This window comes from Clytia hemisphaerica, unplaced genomic scaffold (genome assembly GCF_902728285.1).
Source record: "Clytia hemisphaerica strain Z4C2 unplaced genomic scaffold, Clytia hemisphaerica genome assembly, whole genome shotgun sequence".
Taxonomy (NCBI): Eukaryota; Metazoa; Cnidaria; class Hydrozoa; order Leptothecata; family Clytiidae; genus Clytia; species Clytia hemisphaerica.
In genome coordinates, this window is record NW_027103855.1 from 1981094 (window position 1) to 2001279 (window position 20186).

Below are 20186 nucleotides of genomic sequence, written 5' to 3' on the forward strand. Positions count from 1 at the left end.
CCTTTGTCCGTCCGTTCGTCCGTTCGTTCGTCCGTCTGTTACCAGCTTTTCTCGAGATTGGCTCATTAGTTTTTTCTGATTTTTGGCACAAAGATGCAAAATGGCAATGCCCAAAATGTGACGGAGCCCGATTTTCGAAAAAAATTCATTTCCGGCCGAAAATGCCGGAAATATGCCGGAAAAACCGGTTTTTTGGCATTTTGTCAAGATTTCATCATTAGTTTTTTCTGATATTTTGCACAAAGATGTGTATTAGCAATGCCCAAAACTTGGCCGAGTCTGATTTTTGAGAAAAAATCTTCTCCGTTCAAAAATGCCGGAAATATGCCGGAAATCGCCGTTTTTGCAGATTTTCATTGGACTTTTTCCATATAATTGGTTGTTTTTTCATTCAAAAACATTATTAATAGCAATGCTCACCATCAAGCATGTTTCAATTTTTAATAAAATTGATTTTTGAAGTCGGAACTTTCTAAAAATCGCCGGAACAGCCGATTTTCGCCGGAAAAACGGTATTTCTTGAATTTCTTGAGCTGTACTTTAAATTTTTTTCATGAAATTTTGCACACTGATGCAATATGACAATACCTAAAATGTGACGGAGCCCGATTTTCGAATAACATTTTTTCCGGCCGAAAATGCCGGAAATATGTTGGAAAATGGGTTTTTTGGCATTTTCTCAAGATTTTATCATTGGTTTTTACTGATTTTTTGCAGAAAGATGCGTATTCGTTATGCTCAAAACATGGCCGAGTTCGATTCTTGAGAAAAAAAATTTTCCGGTTGAAAATGCCGGAAATCGCCGTTTTTGCAGATTTTCATTGGATTTTTTCCTTATATTTCTATATTTTTCTCACAAAAACATTATTGATAACAATGCTCACCATCAAGCATGATTCAATTGTCAATAAAACTTCAATAAATTTTTGCAACCAAAACTTCCTATTTATTTTTTCCCTACAACCCTTCCCTCTCCCCCAATCAACAATCAATGATGAATTTATTTCGCTGTGTATTTTCGCTAAACGCTATATTTTCTGACTGATTTTTTTCATTTTTCTTTTCGCATTGCTATCTAACTTTCTTCATCAGGTAGGTTCATTCAGCATCTAACTTGTTTTTCTTTGAATTTCATTAACTGTTGTTTGAGACCTTGTATCGAGAAAAACCCAGTTTTTTTTGTCCAAACAAAGCTCTTTTAAAGATTCTTAAAAACTTTTAAGAAAATGTTTAATTAATTTCGTTTCAAATTTATCAAACTTTGAAAATATTTTGGATTCATTTTCAAACTAACATTTACCGTGTTTTACAGATCTACTTCCATTTAAATTTCAGTGAATTATTTCCAGGACGTCTGACCGATGCTTAAACAATCGCTACTGGAATCCAGTTCATGCACAAACTGGTCGTCAATTAACCATTCAAAATTATTTTGACTGATTTCAATTTTCACTACATACTACATAAATAAATTTATGAGTTTACAATCTTTCTTGATTTTCTAAGAAGCCAGCTGAGAGATCATTCTTATACAATGTATACTTATGTGGATTTCTTTCTTTCGAAGGCAGCATACCCAGAAAGGAATTCTACAATCATAATGAAGTTTCATATCATATTTTTGGTATTTGCATCAATTTTGGCAGTGGTCAACGCCTTAGATGCCACCCAAAATACTTCAACTTTACTATCAGCCAGCTTTGTCGCATCAAGATCCTCGTTACAGCAAGTTTACAATAGTAATACGACAGATGTAAGAGCTCGTTGATTATAACTTTTCAAATATCAAATTTACCATCCTTCTTTTTTTCAACCTTTTGATTTTGAGATGAAATTATAACGAGAGAGTCAGCATCTAATTTCAGATTTTTGTCTCTAGCATGTACCTTTGTGGAGGCTAAAGAATACCTAGTAATTTTTACAACCTAAGCTCTAAGAGTTCAGCCAGCCACATAAAGTTGCAAACAACCGAACAACCTCGGTCAATACAGTACAGATTCACTTTGCAAACATTTTTAGTTTTATTATTTCATCCGTCCATGTCATTATTTCATCCACAAAACAGTACGAAGGAATACATTCAAATGACGACGAATTCATAGGACAAACCATCGAATATTTAATCCAAGAAGACGAATTCCATCAATTAGTCATCCTCACTGACAAACCTATCAACGACCTCCAAATATACAATCAAAACGAGAACAAGGAAATTGCAAATCTGTACTTCAAAGAACTCAATGAAAACATACTGAACATTATCGTGTATGAAATTCTTGAAGATTTACACATTCATACAGTTGTATTGTTGGTTGAGGATGCTTTATGGAAGATGGTGCAACAACATATACAGACCCACATTGAGAAACCTATATTATGGATTCGGCTCCTTCACGCGTTGACTCCTCTTAAAGAAACTTCCGGAGATTCTTGTCAATTTCAAATGGCAAGTTATAAGCTCGAGAATGCAATAAATGGGTTAGTTATAACTTCTTAGTTTATCATTAATTGCGTTTCAAGTGATTTTACGTTTCAAGGTTTAGGCTTCATTGAGCCCATTCCCCTGAGGAGGGGGCACTCAAGGTAAACGACCTACCGTACGTGCGGCCCTTAAGGGTCATTTTTCCGAGCTTCCCAAAGTGCACTGTAAGGGTCGAAATGAGCAAAGCGGAGGAAAAGTATACTCTAAGGGTGTAAAATTTGGAAAATTTGACAATATTTCGACTTAAAATAGTCAAAAAATTTCAAGAAAATGCACCGTAAGGGTTGATTTTTCACCCAAACTTTGCTAAATTTTCTCCACAATGTAAGGGTCCGATTTCAAAGGCCTAAATTTGGCCCGCACATTCGTCTCCCCTGATTTAAATTTTTCATTTTTAATTTTTCGTGATCTTCCTTTTTTGCATAATACTAGTTAAGTGTTTTAGAGATAGGTATATTATATATCTCTATATTTTCGTTTATCTATATACAGCAACGCCAACGACTTGCTCACGAAGATTACAAAAGCCAAACAAGAATGCACCAAGAACAAGCAACTTACAATTAAAGCCGTTGGCGTACTGGAAGATTATCTTTTCGAAGATGTCCACACTGTATCAGATGATAATGGGAAAGTACATTGCAAACAGGATAAATACTTGTGTCATAAAGCTTTGGATGTGCAGGGAGAAGCGTGGAATCTTACTTGTTGTGCTGGCCTTCACGCAGACCTTGCAGCAAAGATCTTTGAGGTACTTTGATTCTTTTGTCATGGAAATTAAATTGATGATTTAGGTAAAATAGTCAGTCTACCGATAATAGTTTCATAGCGTCATTCAAAACAGAATTTACTAGGAGCAGTTTCTTTAGGTTTTATTACTATTGTTAGGCCCTTCCTTAGCACATTTTAATTCATTTAACGGTATGGTATATCCATTTTGTGATAATATAAATTGAACATACACTCATCTCAAAATAGACACACTTCTTTTTGTCAGAATTTTGTCAGTTGTTTATTTTTGTACATCAGAAGTCAGGCCGTGTATCAAACTTTGGTTTTGCATTATCATTTTAATCAACTATTTTGTGTATTGTAGACGTTGGGTTACAAATGGTCTCTGTGGATCGTCCCTGATAACGTTTATGGTGGTTTCACTAATTGCTCCAATCCAAAAGACCACACAACTTGTCAATGGAATGGTATGGTGGAAGAATTAAGACAAGGTCGAGCTGATGTCGCCATCGCTGGCATGACCATAACAAATGCTAGACTAGAAGTGATGGATTTCACAGAAGATATATTTGTCACACGAATAGCAGTCGCACTACGAAATATACCTGAAAAATTATCCTTCGTGAACTGGAAATTCATTGAAAGTCTTGACTGGTCACTCTTGTTCGCCTTACTGGTGAATCTATTGATAGCTGTTGGAGTGATGTATTATCTTCAGAAACTCGGTCATGCGTTATAAACCAGATTCAATCAAATACCCGATTAAAGAGTCGTTTTCTTATGGCGCTGGTTTGACCTTCCAACGTGATCTTGCAGGGAAGACTCCAGACAATTGGTCCGCAAGAACGGTCGCCATTTCTTATGCTGTTGCCTTGACGATCATCATGTCAACATACATGGCAAATATTACGGCATCGAGTGTACTTTCGGAAAGTTTTGACGATTTCAAAGGTCTGCATGATGAAAAGGTACAACTTACTAAGAAACTAAGAGCTTTTTCCGAAGTCGAAGGTTTAAATAGGAGAGAAACTTCAACTGCGTGACGTTTTAAAATATGTGTTTGTCTGGTTATCTATTTTTAACTTTTCTGCTAAAACATTTCTCAACATTACAGAATCCCTCAAACGATCTCATTATTTTTTTGTTTCAAACTTTGTTTTAGATTTTGAATCCAACCACAGATTTCAAGTACGGCGTTGCTGATTCCAGGGCTACGGGCAACTTATTGAAGTCATCAGAGAAATGGGCCAAACCGTATTCAGAGTTTGTGACCAATTATCTTACACTGGGTGTGGCGGATGGTATTGAAAAGGTTAACGAAGGGTGAGTCTTCTATGTACTTGACTCTTTTAGCTAAGTTGTACTTATCTCACTCCCATGTCTCTAGAAATCGCAGCCACGCATTGAAAAGGCCATCGATTTTTGATGAAAATAGGCTCTTTTTTGGCCACCTAGACCAAGTCTAAAGTCTAAAGTTTGAATGTTAAATGTTTTATGATTTTTAAAATGTTGCAGCACAACATTCGAGGATATGGAAAGGTGTTAATTAAATATTTCCCGTTTTCCAAAAGGGAAATATTTGTTAAAACGGGCTTTCTCCGTCATAATAATAATAATAATAATAATAATAATTTCCCGTGTCAAAACGCCTTCCATACGCCCTGACTGACGCCCGTTTTTAATTTCACAGCGAAAAATGCATCCAGTGAAATATAAGTAATGTATCATGATTCAAGTCGACTGATAAACTATATATATATAATATATGTTACAAGTTCCTTACGGATTCTCAAGCCCGGTTATAATAAAACTATTAACATGTTAGTAGCAGACCCGACTAGCAATTGTTATGTAGCAGGTTGAAACATGAGTTTTTGCTAGAAAGATGCAGTTTGTTTTCAAGTTAAATCTTTAAAATAAATCAAACTGTGTGAGTTTCTTTACTTCCAAACAACCTACCAATAGTTTTGGAACACTCCATAATCAGTGCGTCACAAACAGCCATATAAACAAAATACTCAACATTCTCACAAAAGTTGTCTTTTGGATTTCCCAAACATTCGTCTAAAGCGTTCACTTCCACAATAATTTATGTAATTGCAATTTCGTTCAGTCCACAGTCGGCTTCAACATATACACGTGTTTTTATTTACGTGACCGAAGTGACTACTAAAACAATCCGGGGGTAAGTGGCGAAGCAACACAGCAGATTATTCGTAAAGTAAAAAAATATCTTTTGGCATTGACAATCAAATATAATATATTATATTATATTTCCTTAATTCAAAAAACAAAAATTCATTCTTCATTCAGGAAAAAAATAAATAAAAAAAAATAATGAATTAATATTACTTACATACTAAGACGCCCCCGTCTTTTACTTTCGTTTAATTTCCGATCTCGGAACGTGCAAAACGCCCTCCGCCCAATATCCACCCAATCAGCTTAAATTCGCTTTCATTGTCCTTTGACTTTCAAAAAATAGTATTTAAAAATTATGAATTTATAATAATTACAAAAAACAAAAAGTTTGATACTTCATTAGGGAAAATATTCAATAAATTCCTAGTTTCAATTTTCAGTGAGCGTTTTTCTAGGGCTTCGTTTATCGCGCAATTTTTGCGTCACACAAACTTTCTCGACCGCTCGTAATAATTATACATTGCCAAATTTGGTTCTCCATTGTCAAGTCAGGATCGATGGTGACGTCACCTAAGCATAAAAAAGAAAGGATTTCGTCCGTTTTATACATATATTAATTTGAGAGATATTCTATTCGCCGCGCGAGCTCACTTTTCGTAGACTAGTCGGAATACTTTCTTTTACTCGCGGGATTGATGGTAACTTTTCATCTTCGTTATTTTTTAAATGATGCACAACCGAAAAAAAACGAAACTTCAGAAAGTTGCGTATTTCCAGTGAGTAAACGATTCTGACAATTAACAAAATTGATGATGATGATTTTTTTTCGGTCAGGCAAATGTCTCGTATTCATGATATTCATGATGTAATCTTTTATACGGAAACACACAAAATAATCCGGAACTAGTGGCAAGCCTACGCAAGATTGAAGCGTTTGGGTAAACGAGACAAAACTCCAAAAAAGCTGGTGTTTTGAAGCGCTTCCGTGCGATCGAAATATCGCTGTTTGTGACGCACTGATAATAAAGGAAGATGGCTGTTCTTGTGGATTGACTTTCTGGTTACCCCATATAAACACGAAGTGACATGAAAGTGAAGAGACTTGTTGGTTTTTTGATTTGTTGGTTTTTGTTTGATTTCTTGACTCATATATCTCATGGCAAATGGGATAGCAAATGACTTTTCATGTATTGCTTGGCTCTACATATGATACCTCTAACTTTGAGCACCTCCAGAATGTTGAAAAAAGCATTTTATGAGATAAGTTTCGATTGTAATTTTCATGGAAATTTTTAATCGACAGATTTGACTTGGCGTCAGTTTTGTTTGGTTGATAAATCTTTAGCTTTACCATGACCGTGGGATGATTTTCAATAAACTTTTGTTGTTATACACAGTCACTCTACACATGATGACTCCAGCCATGATTGGTATCAGAATGTTGGAAAAAAAACATTTTACGAGAAATTGTTGATAGAAATTATATTGACTTATTTTTACAATTTTGGTGGTGTGGGTTTTGTTGGTTGATGTAATGTTTACACCGTGGGATCCTCTTAGGGTATCTTGATTGTTGTTTGTTGGAATTAATTACCAAAAAAAAAGAGAACCTTTTTTTGATAAATAATTTTTTTCATGAACCGTGTGGATGGCTGTGGATGGTTGACATCTTTCTCTAGTCTTGTAAACCAATGCAGTGTCTGTTTTCAAATCTTGAATTCTCTATACCTACTGAACTGAATTGAAGCTCTGACTAGCTCTGTTTAAAGCTATTTAAATGCTTTAAAACTTTGAGGCATATTTTTTTCTTTGTTGCTATTAAAGATAGATTTTTACTTTGTCGTAATGTAAATTTATTGTAAAGTTTTAGTTCATCTGCAGTAGTATTTTTTCAGTAATCCTTAAATCTTGTGAATGAAGTAACATTTAACCAGACTTGTTTCCCTCATTATATTCAAATTTGTATTTTTTTTAGGACTGATAAGTACATATTTTTAACATTTTTAAACACCAAAACAAAGCAAACAACATGCCAGTTCTTTCTGGACAAATATATATGTATACTTTATTATGTGTGCTTTGATTTCTATTTTAATCAACCCTCTCAACTGCTGATCTTTCAACTGTCATTTAGGAGTATAGAATGGGCTTTCATAGTACCATTTTCTGTAAGTATTTTTTACCACTTGCGTGGATTAAAATATTATTTTTTCACGATAAAAGCTCTTGCTAATCAAACGCTAAGATTTTTGAAAATGACTTTTGAAAAAACAATCCAAGGTAACTTTAATCAGGCACACAAAATGTTTGGAGAGACTGCGGGTAAGCAGTGTGCTACTAACACACTTTTTTCAATATGTTGGACAAAAGTTCGTTGTGTTAATATTTGGATAGATTATGATCTAGATTATTTTTTAAACAAAGGAGACCCAGTTTTATAAAAATACTGGAATTAAAAGATTTTTGTTAAATGATGAGCTTCCTCGGATTATTTTTGAAAATAATTACTTTGATATCACTGTCATTGGACAAGTTGATTTTTCTGTTGAAATACTTTCTGACAAAGATGACATTATTGATAAAAACTTCCTTGTTATTGAAGGCAATTACATCTCGATTTTAAAAGAAAAAAAAACCCTTAAAACATTCAAAATTGTATTTGTTTGATTCTCTCGATTCTCATAGTCGTAAACAAGAACTTGGAGGAACCAGAACCTTTAGAACCACTACATATATTCTTAACTGCAGCTGGGGGTTGTGGAAAAAGCTATCTGCTCAAGTGTTTTTACAATGTTTTGAACTAACTTATTTCTTGTAAAGGTGATACAACTAAAGCTAAAATAATGAGGTTTACACCAACTGGTGTTGCAGCAATTAATATAGATGGTACCACCATTCACACTGGACTAGGTTTCTCTCCAAGTATTTTCTTACCGCTGAGTGATAAGCAAAGAACAAATTTGCGATTACGATTTCAAGAAGCAAGTGTTATTTTTATTTATTTTCTAATCGTTGAACCGAAAATAACCTTATTTATTTACTAATCCTTCAGAAAAACGTAAGTACAGTTAAAGGCTTTGAAAACAAAGTAACAGAGGACAAAGAGATAAGTGAACACGAAATAATTTGTTGAGACTTTTTATTTAGCTTAGTAATTAACCGTTTCGGAACCGTAAATAAATTCACTGATGAAATATCTATGGTTAGTCCAAAATTGTTGTTGCAAATTCACCAACGTTTGTGTGAAATATTTTGTGTATCCGATCGCATACCATTTGCTAATAAAGGATTGTATCAGGAGATCTGTATCAGTTACCACCTGTTTTTGGTGGCCCAGTATTTTCACTTAACGGTTTTATTGTAAATTTATTAAAGTTGTGGCATCATTTTAAATTTGCTGAGCTTGATGAAGTTATGCCTCAATAGGGTGACACGACATTTGTAGAGTTGTTGAACAACTTAAGACTTGTAACTTGTAACTCTCACTTCGCTTTCTTTTACTAAGGCTAATTATCCCTTTTTATATATGTCAATAATGACCTTCATTTTTAAGGAAATATTTAGTCGCAATTTTGCGATTCTTGTTATAGAGTTTAAATAAAAATGTAGCTCAATAACAAACGCATGCAACCTAAAACGAAACCTTGCTTTGTTTGAAATTTTATCATGATAAGTCGGTCATTTTACTTTTTAGGCTTTTAGACGCATACGTAGAAGAGTACTGGCACCTAACAGCCGTCCAAGGTAAAAAAGCTGACTTGTGTGAAAACATTATCGTCAGAAAAGAAACATTTGTCGTCTCCAACGCCTTCGGAACACGTCAGAATTCTCAACTGACGCGGATTTTATCGAACGCCATCCGTGACCTTAAGGATAAAAAAGTGGTTGATCAATTAATGGAGAAATGGATTAATAAGTGCTCGGCTGCTGAGCTAAGAGCTTTTCAATTTGAATACGAGTATGCTGGTGGAATGGTCATCTTGGTGTTGATCTCTCTTCTCATTGCACTGGTCGCGTTGGCACTTGAAACTCTGTACATTCATTGGAGGCATCAGAATGAAAACAAAACGAGAAGAAGGCAAGCAATTTTACAACAAAATGGTTTGGTGAAAAATACGAGCGAGCTAGAGAAAACACAAGATGGCTCAAAGATACATACACCGTATAAAGGGATTGTTGATTTTGGTTATCTCTATTAGATTGGGAAAAATTTCAAAAAATATTGTCTTCTATTATAAAGGACGATCCAAAGCAAAGGAACATTACTGAGATATAATGGTAAAAGACAGTCGTAGTCCTAGCTGCATTTCATAGTTACTTATGCACCGTTTCCATGGTAGAAGATAAAATGAATCCGAAAAACCTTAAAATTTGTCACCCTAATTGAGTTGACTATTATTGGCTTCAATATCATCAGCACCCTAAAATGAACAGTTCAAACAGTCAACCTGACCAAATCTCAAAGAGTTCTGTTATCTTCTATAGAGCCTATTTAACTCATTATTTAACTTAATATTTGTAAACAGTTGAATTTTCGGGTATCGGTTTAAGCATCAAATATATTTTCTCTTACCATTGTCATTTTCAAACATAATTATTTTATCAGATACCAAAAATGATTTTATAAATGTATTTCTTTTCAAATTAAATCTACTGAAGTTAAAATATGTCGCCCGAATAATCCAGCATTGTTCGGCAATAAAATGGACCCTCGATTTTAGAAATATCAGTCTGATTCTTCGATAGTTGGTTTTCATAAATGGATTTGGACGGTCTAAGGGTCTTGAGATCTGGTACTTCTTTCAATCGTCAAATTTCTCATCTCTCTTTATTTCCTTAGCCATTCTTCCCTTCACTCTTTCTCGTCGTTCGGCTTCATTCTAATGGATAAGAAAGGCATGACTTTCGGGTCGCAATGCTCAACATAAAGCTCCGAACATTTTTCCTCGCAGCCTAGTCGAAGTGTCCGAAATTCATTTAGCCCGTAATCTGCTGTCCAGTAATTAACTTGCTTTGTTATATCGAGCTCTGCCCACCCGTCATGGTTAATTAGGGCGCTGTTAATTACATGTTCATGTGTACCCACATTGGGTATCTCTTTGACGATAATACGCTCAGCCGGGGTCTCGTTTTTCTTGAAGAAATGTATCCTTGCGCTCGCTAAGGTGTTCTTTTGAAAAATTTCCAAGTTGAAAAGGAACCTTAATTCAAGGTCTTTGATGAAATGGCCGTTTTGACATTCTGAAAAGAAAATTGAAATATTCGTTCGTTTAACGAAAGGTGGAGTGTTCATGACTAAAAAAGCTACTTAATACAGCTCGTCTTCTGGGTCTATATTTGAAAATTCATCTAACAAACTCAGACAAAACTTTGTGTTTAAATGTTAAGAAATCTGCTGCCAGTCTATAGATTTGGCTGCCTTTAATCTTTATTTTAGCACTTTGTCACCTAACAGAGTTGGTGGTGGTGTATGTTTCAGAGTAGTTTATCTAAACGTGATTGTGCTTGGTTGGGTTAAAACAAAAAAACTCACGTTCGAGTATGCGATCATTTTTCCACAAAAAGATGAGTTCTTTTCCATTTTTTCCATCTTCTTCTGTCTTTGATGGACTCAAGAAATTTTTCACAAGGTCTGGATTAATGGATTCTTTAAATTTCTTCAACGCATTTGAAGAAGTTTCTGAATCATCCAAGCCAAGAGTGTTTTCAATAATACGTCTCAGTTGGTCGCGTCTTTTCGTTTCTCTACCCTTGTCGTTTGTCGTTTTTCGTTCGTTCTCGGTATTTTCAGGCGTCGGTAAAGCCGAGATGAAGAAGATTGATTGCAGAATGAGAATTGAAAACATCAACATTTTGTCTGGTGATCTAAAACGGGATTAACAAATTCAAGAAAATTACAAAACTAATACCCAATATAACATTTTACTGTCTAACGTGTGTAGGCTTAGATTTAGTCTAACTCCTATCCATTCCTTTAGCACGCTTTTTGATAATTCTGATAGCGCTCACCAAAGGTTGTATCACGTCCATCAGTAAAATGAAAAAGTGGTACAAGTAGCTCTGGGTACGAGATTTATTCTGTTTTCGTTTTAGCGTAAAAGCTTAAGCCCAAACCCCAAATTCCATCATAAATGAAGCTTAGAAAAACGAAGAACCAAGCATTCAAATATCACAGTACATACAGGCGTTTCTGATGATTTTGACTAATTTTAAACCCTACAAAACTCGCACATGCGCACTTTGATAAATCTCTTTATTTATCTTTTATTCCAGTAATTTTACATCAAAATGACAAAAATGACACACGCCAAACAATGCGAGTGGGAATTCTCTTCATTAAACCCGATAAAAAATTTTATGACTCTCATTTCTATCTTCCGGTGATTCAACCCCCTGTCCGTTTAGTTGACAGCTTGTCATGTCGTAGAATTTATGATACATCCCTTTTTTCCATTATTCTGTATCGCTACTGACTGATTTATGACCTGACGTCAGTCAGATTTCGGATCTTTAACGATTGACCCATAATAAAGATCAAATATTACTACCTTCAAAAGGGGCCCAAAAATGGACTTTATTAAAGCAGGAGAACAGAAGAATTTGCTTCTCATCAGATGCCTCTCGCTTTATAAGCTTTAAGGTTATCATTTAACATATTCCCACCATTTGCTTAGACAGTAGTTTTAAACAACAGAAGTACTAACTAACTGGAAACAGGGCTGTAATCTGATAGATAGTCTATTTCAGGTAATACATAAAAATCTTAAAACCATCTATACAAAATAGCAATGAAATCTGTTTGAAAACGAGGACAACAATAAACTTATGCATCTCGAGAAGAGTGTATTGAAAGCAATGGAATCCAAATCCCCAGCCATAGAATAAAACATGCGAACATCAATCTTCATTGAGTTTCAGTTCGTTATTTTATTTTTACCCCCCGTTGGCTGAAAAGTTCCAACAGGATCTGTGAGAAGGAGTGTACATAAGAGAAAATCAAGAAAAATTCAAGCCTTAAAACTACAAAATGCATGAAATGGTACAAAAAACTTCATCAAGACCTCTCAATGTACTCACTGATTGCACTCAGAGGAGTCTGTTGAATTATACTGAAAAAGACAATCAAGATTTGGAATTTGTCCAACTTTTATACGAGGCACAAATTTGGATCACACTGCAAAGATATTCACTGTAAAGGTTAAAGCAATATTTATTGGAAACATAGTAATTGCGAAATAGATTGTTTAAACATCAAAAGGTATTGCAAAATCGCACTGAACCCTAAAAGTCACTACAATATTTTTCTTTCCCTCCTTTTTTCTCCTTAATGGAAGGAAATGTTATACAACTTTAGGACACACCCTTTTTCTTTGTATTGGACTGTTCCACCATACCAGAAAGAAAGAGGTAATAAAATCTGGGAGAAGGGATTCGTTTATTACTTGCTCGAGAAATGGATTTTATGGTTGAGCAAAGTAAATTAAAAAGTCATGTCTGATGGACTTAATAGACACAGTAAGTATCACAGTTTATGCCTTTATGTCGTCGCTTTTCAAAATATCGAAGATAGAAAGCACTATTCTGATGTTAAGCTTACAATTCATCTGTGATCTATGAATATTAAGGTTACCTTAGAAAGAAATTCTTTCACTTGACTATTCATCACTTTGATTATTTCAAGAGCGTAAGTAACCAGTAAGACTTTTCTAGATTCAAATGTTGAACTTTGAAACACCCAAACATCAACCAAACATTCCAAAAAGCTTTTTCTTTAAAGCCTATTTATAATCTCGAATGCATTTATATCAAAAGTTCCACCTACATGTATTTCCTTATAAGGAGAAACCCAAGACCGACCATCTATTGTAAGGACTTATTGTATTTCTCCTACATCAACATCAAGCAGGTTATTGGTCAATCGGAATTCCCTTTTTTGTCATTTCATTCGAAAGTCGCACCAAACCTCGAAAAAACACATCATTGTTTCTAAGACATTGCTTCAGGTTGTTACAAAATATTCCGCATGTCAAAATATTCTCACCAAGAAAGTGTTGAGGTCGGGGACCGGTCCTGACCAGCAACAAAAGGAGAGGGGACAACATGAACAAATTACAAGTATAGTCTTTAATTAGCAAGCATGAAAACATTCATTCAATCAATCAATCATTCATTCAATCATTCATTCAATCAATCAATCAATCAATCAATCAATCAATCAATCAATCAATCAATCAATCAATCAATCAATCAATCAATCAATCAATCAATCAATCAATCAATCAATCAATCAATCAATCAATCAATCAATCAATCAATCAATCAATCAATCAATCAATCAATGATAAGAACTTTTCGAAGGACCTAAAGCCACTAAAAACTTAACAAAAATTAAACTGAACCTCTTTTGACAATCTTGAGCCAAACTTTCCATCCACTTAATTCTTCACTCATTAAAGGTTTTCTTTTTAAATAAAAGTGATATCATTTGCTTACTACTAAAATTGGTCAGAGAGTGGAAATTGTAACCATTTTTTGCTTATCAGCACCAAATAACAATAGACAGACACTGTGCTGATATGAAATATGTGTGATATGAAATGGGCACACCTATATAAAAATAAAACCTTTAAGTATTTACAAATTGAGCATAGGAAGCTATATTTTCTATTACAAGCTTATTGTGTACAAATTGAAAAAGTCAAGTCAAATCAACAAATCCACAAGGGACACAGAACAACCTCTAGAAACACACAAGGTAATCAGATAGCTCTTGCTACTTAAGAAGCCAGGAAAGTTTGTTTATTTTTCCTTTCAAATATTTACCTTTCATTATATTCTTTTAAACATTGATTGACGTCCATTTAAAACCCTTTACATTGTATTTTGGATGACATGAAATGTACCAAGCTGTCAATCAATAATAACTGTTATTCTCAGCCCCCCTTCTCAAGCTGATATTACTGTAGATACGTAGAACATTTTCATAGAAAACGAAGCCAGTAGAATACCTCGGAAAAGACGATTCAATTATAAAATGCGTCCAAGAAGATAAAGGTTTAAAGAAATCTTTGATATGCAACATTTAAATATGAAATCCCGCAGTACTACTAATTGGAAACTGATAGATAGTCTATCTTAGCATAGGTAGTACATAAACATCTAAAATCATCTATACAAAATTGCTGAAACTGTTCAAAATTTAACTTATTTCTGAGACGACGCACGTATCTAAACCACGAGTCTTATTACAGCAATCTTTTAAAATGAAATACATCATATTTCTGGTCCTCATTTACCAAACAGATAAAGTGTATTTTACCTGGAAAGATCTATGGAAGTAATCGATTATAAAATCATCAAAAATGGCTATTAACTCATTTAATTATTCTGAAAATGCCACTATTCAAACCACATAAAACAGCCCTCTCAGCAATAACCGGGCAATAATCTATTACTCTCAAGAATGGACACAATCTTTAGCACGATTTTCTGAGGCACCACCATGCCAAATTATAATCTGTTTGGCGAAATTAATAGACCGCTAAATCACTTTTGCAAATGCAATAAAAAATCAAGGGCAAATAGTCAACAGCAAAACGTATTTTAGATAAGCTAAGCAATAGAATGGGCAGATAATATTTTAAAGAACATCAAACCATCAAACCTTTAAGCACTAAAACATACTCTAGTCTTTTGTTCGTGATAATGTTATGCAAGATCTATTACTGGAGTTCCAAAAAATTATTATCTTAGATTTCTAAAAGGTCGTGATTTGAATCAGGTCTTTTACTAAGGATTAAACGTCTCAAAAAGCTATTCTTAAAGGTTTTGAGGCACTTTATCATCAGTCTGAGAGAATGATTTTGATTTTATTTAACATCTAGTACGAAGAAAATTGCGGTTTCAATGTACATTGCCGATAAGAGCCTTTGTCAGCGTAATACATCCTCTCTCTTTGTGATCCAATTTCGGACTCGAGCAAAAGCCGTTCCAAATATTTTAAGTTAAGTCAATTTTCTTAGATTGAGGAAAAATTTTCAAAGGAATTCCTTTGTTTGAGTATCCAAACAAAAGCTTCCGACAGAAACGGTGAATTTTCGTACAAAAGTCCACCTACATGGAAAGTACAGAAATCATTCATGGGTACGTCTTTAAGCTCTGTTGAAATATAGTGAAAATAGGGCATGAAAATCGAAGGGCAAAAATAACTTTTGATCATTTATTTGAAATTATTCAGGAGAACTATTTCTACTTCGCAGAAACTGTCAAATAGGCGTGATCGAAATAAACACTTGTGTTTGAAAACAAAATAAACAAACTTTAAAATCTAACACTGTACCTTGACCTTTTTGAAGATTCCATACTAGGGTAGTACCACCTATGTAAAAAAAATCATAAATAGCACCTTATAAAAATGACAAGATGATGTGATTTAGTAAGAAACACCCTGTAGTGCTGAAACGTTATGTGGGCCCATTATAAAGAACGCTTTCTGTATCAATTACCGTGCTTGAAAACCATATGTCACGATTGCTGATTTAGAAAAATTTACTGTCCAATACACTCTTCTCGAGATGCATAAATTTATTGTTGTCCTCGTTTTCAAACGGATTTCATTGCTATGAAATTATACATTTAAACCAATTTAAATTCCCAAAAGGCAAACATTAAGTCTAAAACAAAAGTACTTGAAATTCAAAATGTCTCATGAGGTGTAAACAACAAAATTATCATTGGGAATATGTAATTTTATAGCAATGAAATCTGTTTGAAAACGAGGACAACAATAAATTTATGCATCTCGAGAAGAGTGTATTCATACTTTGCAAATTTGAAAAAAATTTTTTACACTGTATGGAAGATAGCTAAATAGGTTTAAAGTAAGCTTAAATATAAAATCGAGTAAGATTACTTACCACACTACACATAAAGCTTGTAAATTACCATAATAAATGCCAACAGATAAAGTAACCTGTAAAAGCTAAAAGTAGGTACGATTATTATACATTGAGACCTATGGGTAATTCTGTAACAAAAGTATCGGCTGATCATATTTCTTACAAAGGGATTTATATTTTGAAACTCGAACATTTAAAACCCAGTTAATACCATCACGTAAAATAAAAAACCCTTGAATCATTGAAAACAAACAAAAACGGTTTTGGAATGAGAAAAAGGCATTAAAGTGCAGTAGCGTAGACAGGGGTGAAGAAACATTTGCTTAGGAGAGTTTTTTATACCACGAATAGGTAAGTGCTTTATCGTAAAAATCTGCTCTTCTACGCAGAACGTTCTTCGCCCCTGTCTACTACTGAAGTGTGATGGATCATGTCAAACTGAAATGTAAATGGAGCCATAACACAAGAATATAGCTACGAGTACAAAACTGATGTGCCAACCGGGCTGATTAACGGTTGGAACGGTTGCAAAAGAAGTGCCATTCTTGGGCTATACCGACAACTCTAATCTGACAACTAGAAGAACGAGAGGTCATTTTATCGAAACATTTAAGTATCATTTTCTAACCCTAATCCTAACAAAATCAAATATTCAACCACACATGATGTGTGTTAAAATCCAATTGAAGTGAATTACCGTTTTTTTAATATTCGCAAAATTAATTTTCACGAAAAAGGCAAAAAATTCGCGAAAACAAGAAATTTAGTCTCGCGAGATTTCATCCAATTTAAAGTAATCAAATAAATCACTTTAATAAATTGTCTCGAGAATAGACCTTATCGGAGTTTTTTATTTTTCTAAAAAAGCGATGCATTGTGGGATTGTTTCGAGTGTATTACAATAGAAAATTCTTAGGAATTCCTCGAGTGAATTCTATTGTAATACACTCGAAACAATCACACAATGCATCGCTTTTTTAGAAAAATAAAAAACTCCGATAAGGTCTATTGTATTACCTTTGAACAAACAAAGGCTATTGTTCTTTATGGTAATGAGTTTATAAATTGTCTTCTATTTTTGTCAGACACACTGTAATCTGAATTTTATAAAATGTGAAAAATCTGAAGAGCGATTAATTAAACTCCATCTCGATGTTTAGAACAATCTTTAAAATTAAAACAAAAAACTCACATATTTTACAATTTCGTTTGAAAAAAATAAATACAATTTGAACTTAAAAAAAAAAATTTCTGTACAACCAAAAAATAACTGTTAGCTCCCTTTAGCCAATCTAGGAGGATTCTAGTTCATTTCTTTCCATCTTTTTTCGATTTATCATTCCTATGGAAAAAATGTTTTAATATCAGCTCACTTAAGTGATAGTTTATTCCAATGTTTGAAAAAAACAACAACAAAGGGAAATCAAACAGCACGGGAAACATGTTCGAGTTCGAAATACGGAGATATTCGAGTTCGAAATACGGAGAGATTCGAGTTCGAAATACGGAGATTATGTATATTGTACCGATAAAACCGATAATTTCGATTACATTGAAGCTACAATCTCACACGAGTGTGCTAAAAAACATAAACTTCTCCTTGCCACTGACAAAGTAAAACTAGCCTCTTCAATGGGAAGAATTTATGATCACAAAAACTTACTTATTTTTCATTTTGTTGCCCTGGAACACACTGGATGCTGCCATTAAATTCTCGATATATTGTCCTAAAATCTGTAGACGAAATCAAAAACACGTGATTAAAATAATGAATCAAATTCTTGCTTATACATCCGCGGTCTGCCGTATGTGAATAGAAACATAGGACAATAACCGACAGGCTTTTTGATTTTAACTGACTGAGCAATTCCCCTAACTAACATGGGATGAGTTAGCCAAGGCGAAAGTAAAATCATTATTCATTTCCAAAGTAAATCACAGCAGCGAGTTAGAATTCAATCCTGACATTGACATCCCGGACGGCAGCCAGCCATGAATGATACTGATTATACTACTGTGTCTTTTTGTGAATAAAAAATCATACTTGGTTTTCAGATTTCAATTTGGTATTTTCATCTTTGACAGCATCAACCCGCTGTGAAAGGTCTAGAAAGAGATAGTGAATAAGAATAGATATGGTATCAATGTGAAGTAACTAACATATCTCAGAATGAATAATTTGCAACATTTAGAGAACACCTTCAACACTTTATAAATTAAAGTAAACTTAACTAGATTGGAAAAAATACGCTTTCCAAATTTTGAGAAAGCTTCACCGTCAGGAGCAACAGTCTTATTGGAAAAAATGACTAAAATTAAAATACCAACCATCAAGTGTATTTTGTAGTGAGAAAACTTGTTGTATCAAACGGGATTTCTCCTCTTTCTCATCTCCATCCATCGCGTCTAAATGTAAAAAATACACTTAAAGATCGACTAGTGAAATAAAACCTATCAACTCTTTAAAAGTGCGAGCCCTCCTAAGATTTAGTTAAGAGGAGAAGTTGCAGTTAAATCCCTGAGATCATTTGCCGACATTTTGACGTCATTAATTCCTTATAAACTCTAAACCTGCCCCTTGCGCTTTAAGGGATAATAGTTGTACTATTAATAAGAGTCAAATAGTTTTCACTTTGGCTGAAAATCCAAGTAAAACGTTCCATTAGTTCCTGGGCTCCCAAAAGGTGGAATTGATCGAAAGTTTACAAATCACAAAATCACAAAAATCAACAGAATCAAAGTTTTCATTAACTAGCTTCTTAAATTTATCAAATCAGCCTTAGGGAAAGAGCTTTAGCCAAATAAAACATGCTCAAACTGGCACTTTGCATATGGTTGGTCTACTGGGTTCAAGGCAAAGAATAACGTCCTCCACCATCTTTGAGGAGAATGTAATCTTGAATGTTAGGCCAAAAAAAAAAGTAGTTTTGTTTCCGGAAATGCGGGTGACGAAAAAAAATCTCACCCGGGCGGCCGGAAAATATTTTTTTTTTTCAATTTTCCTAGAAAAACTCTAATTGACGTGTACGAAAAAATAATCCAGGTTCAATGTCTCTTTACTTGAAAAAACGAAATTTTAAGAAGAAGCTGTACTCTAAGGTAATTCTATTCACAACAACATAAAACAGGAAAGTAGAAAACATTTGTGACAGAAGATTTTCTTTTTCAAAACACAAGTGACATACGTAAATCTTTGAATACAATCGTTAAATGGATCGTAAAATCGTAAAATGGAAAATAAACTCTTTATAAATCTTTGAATACAATCGTTAAATGGATCGTAAAATCGTAAAATGGAAAAGTTTTTTTCTATTTGCGGCCGGGTGAGATATAATTTTTTCCAAAAAAAAGTTTACCCGGCCGATTTCCGGAAACAAGACTACTTTTTTTTTTGGCCTTAAGATAGAAATTGCAGTAGTAATACAAACAAAACAAAGGTATAAAACAATTACCTGAGAAATCATCTGTTTGGTCTATCTGAATGTTATGTTCTTTATTTAATGGAGGTTGTTTTTGTTGTATATTATGTGTTCTTCTTTCCACACTTCCTGCTCCTGACCCTCTATTACCAGTATCTTCATCAGAAGATAAAGGAATGTTCACCATATTATCTGTTGTTGCCATAGTAATGTATTGTTTACCTTATCTTGATTCTAGGAAATTATTATTTGTTTTTTAATGAAAACTAGATCAAATCAAAAGATTTTATTTAGTAATTTCCAAAATTATCTTTCAATCTTTGCATTGAAATTTCTTTAAATCCTAAAATATTTTCAATCAAATTTCAATCATGCATTCTGTCAGTTGTTTGTTTTGAAATATCCTTCATTATGGCTAGAAAGATACAGGGTTCACTTTTTTATCCAACTTTAACAACCAACCGAAAACCAGACAAAGAGCAGTTGGTTCGAAACGCAGGAGACAGGACGCAG

At 33.9% G+C, this 20186-nt stretch overlaps 3 protein-coding genes across 5 annotated transcripts; 1 reads left to right on the forward strand and 2 right to left on the reverse strand.

Annotated features, from left to right (window-relative positions):
• Positions 1 to 1560: 1560 nt before the first annotated feature.
• LOC136808262 (uncharacterized) lies at positions 1561 to 10064 on the forward strand. The gene is made up of 6 exons (XM_067064806.1): positions 1561 to 1753; positions 2066 to 2478; positions 2975 to 3233; positions 3579 to 4182; positions 4377 to 4537; positions 9051 to 10064. Exons 1-4 carry the CDS (start codon positions 1601 to 1603, stop codon positions 3951 to 3953), a joined length of 1200 nt encoding a protein of 399 aa, XP_066920907.1. The 5' UTR covers positions 1561 to 1600; the 3' UTR covers positions 3954 to 4182; positions 4377 to 4537; positions 9051 to 10064.
• Positions 9973 to 16433, reverse strand: LOC136808263 (uncharacterized). Of its 3 annotated transcripts, XM_067064807.1 has the most exons (4): positions 16273 to 16426; positions 15696 to 15734; positions 10890 to 11221; positions 9973 to 10597 (listed from the first exon to the last, which is right to left on the reverse strand). In XM_067064807.1, the coding sequence occupies exons 2-4, from the start codon at positions 15716 to 15718 to the stop codon at positions 10209 to 10211; spliced, it is 744 nt and encodes a 247-aa protein (XP_066920908.1). In that variant the 5' UTR covers positions 15719 to 15734; positions 16273 to 16426; the 3' UTR covers positions 9973 to 10208. The 3 variants fall into 3 exon arrangements, 1 of the variants encoding a protein (XP_066920908.1); XR_010846848.1 differs by lacking the exon at positions 15696 to 15734 and having other exon boundaries at positions 16273 to 16433; XR_010846847.1 differs by lacking the exons at positions 15696 to 15734; positions 16273 to 16426 and adding an exon at positions 11366 to 11664.
• A 970-nt stretch (positions 16434 to 17403) lies between these two features.
• On the reverse strand, positions 17404 to 19968 carry LOC136808264 (short coiled-coil protein B-like). Its single transcript, XM_067064808.1, has 5 exons — positions 19707 to 19968; positions 18583 to 18660; positions 18299 to 18360; positions 17918 to 17988; positions 17404 to 17596 (listed from the first exon to the last, which is right to left on the reverse strand). The coding sequence occupies exons 1-5, from the start codon at positions 19876 to 19878 to the stop codon at positions 17563 to 17565; spliced, it is 417 nt and encodes a 138-aa protein (XP_066920909.1). The 5' UTR covers positions 19879 to 19968; the 3' UTR covers positions 17404 to 17562.
• Positions 19969 to 20186: the final 218 nt, after the last annotated feature.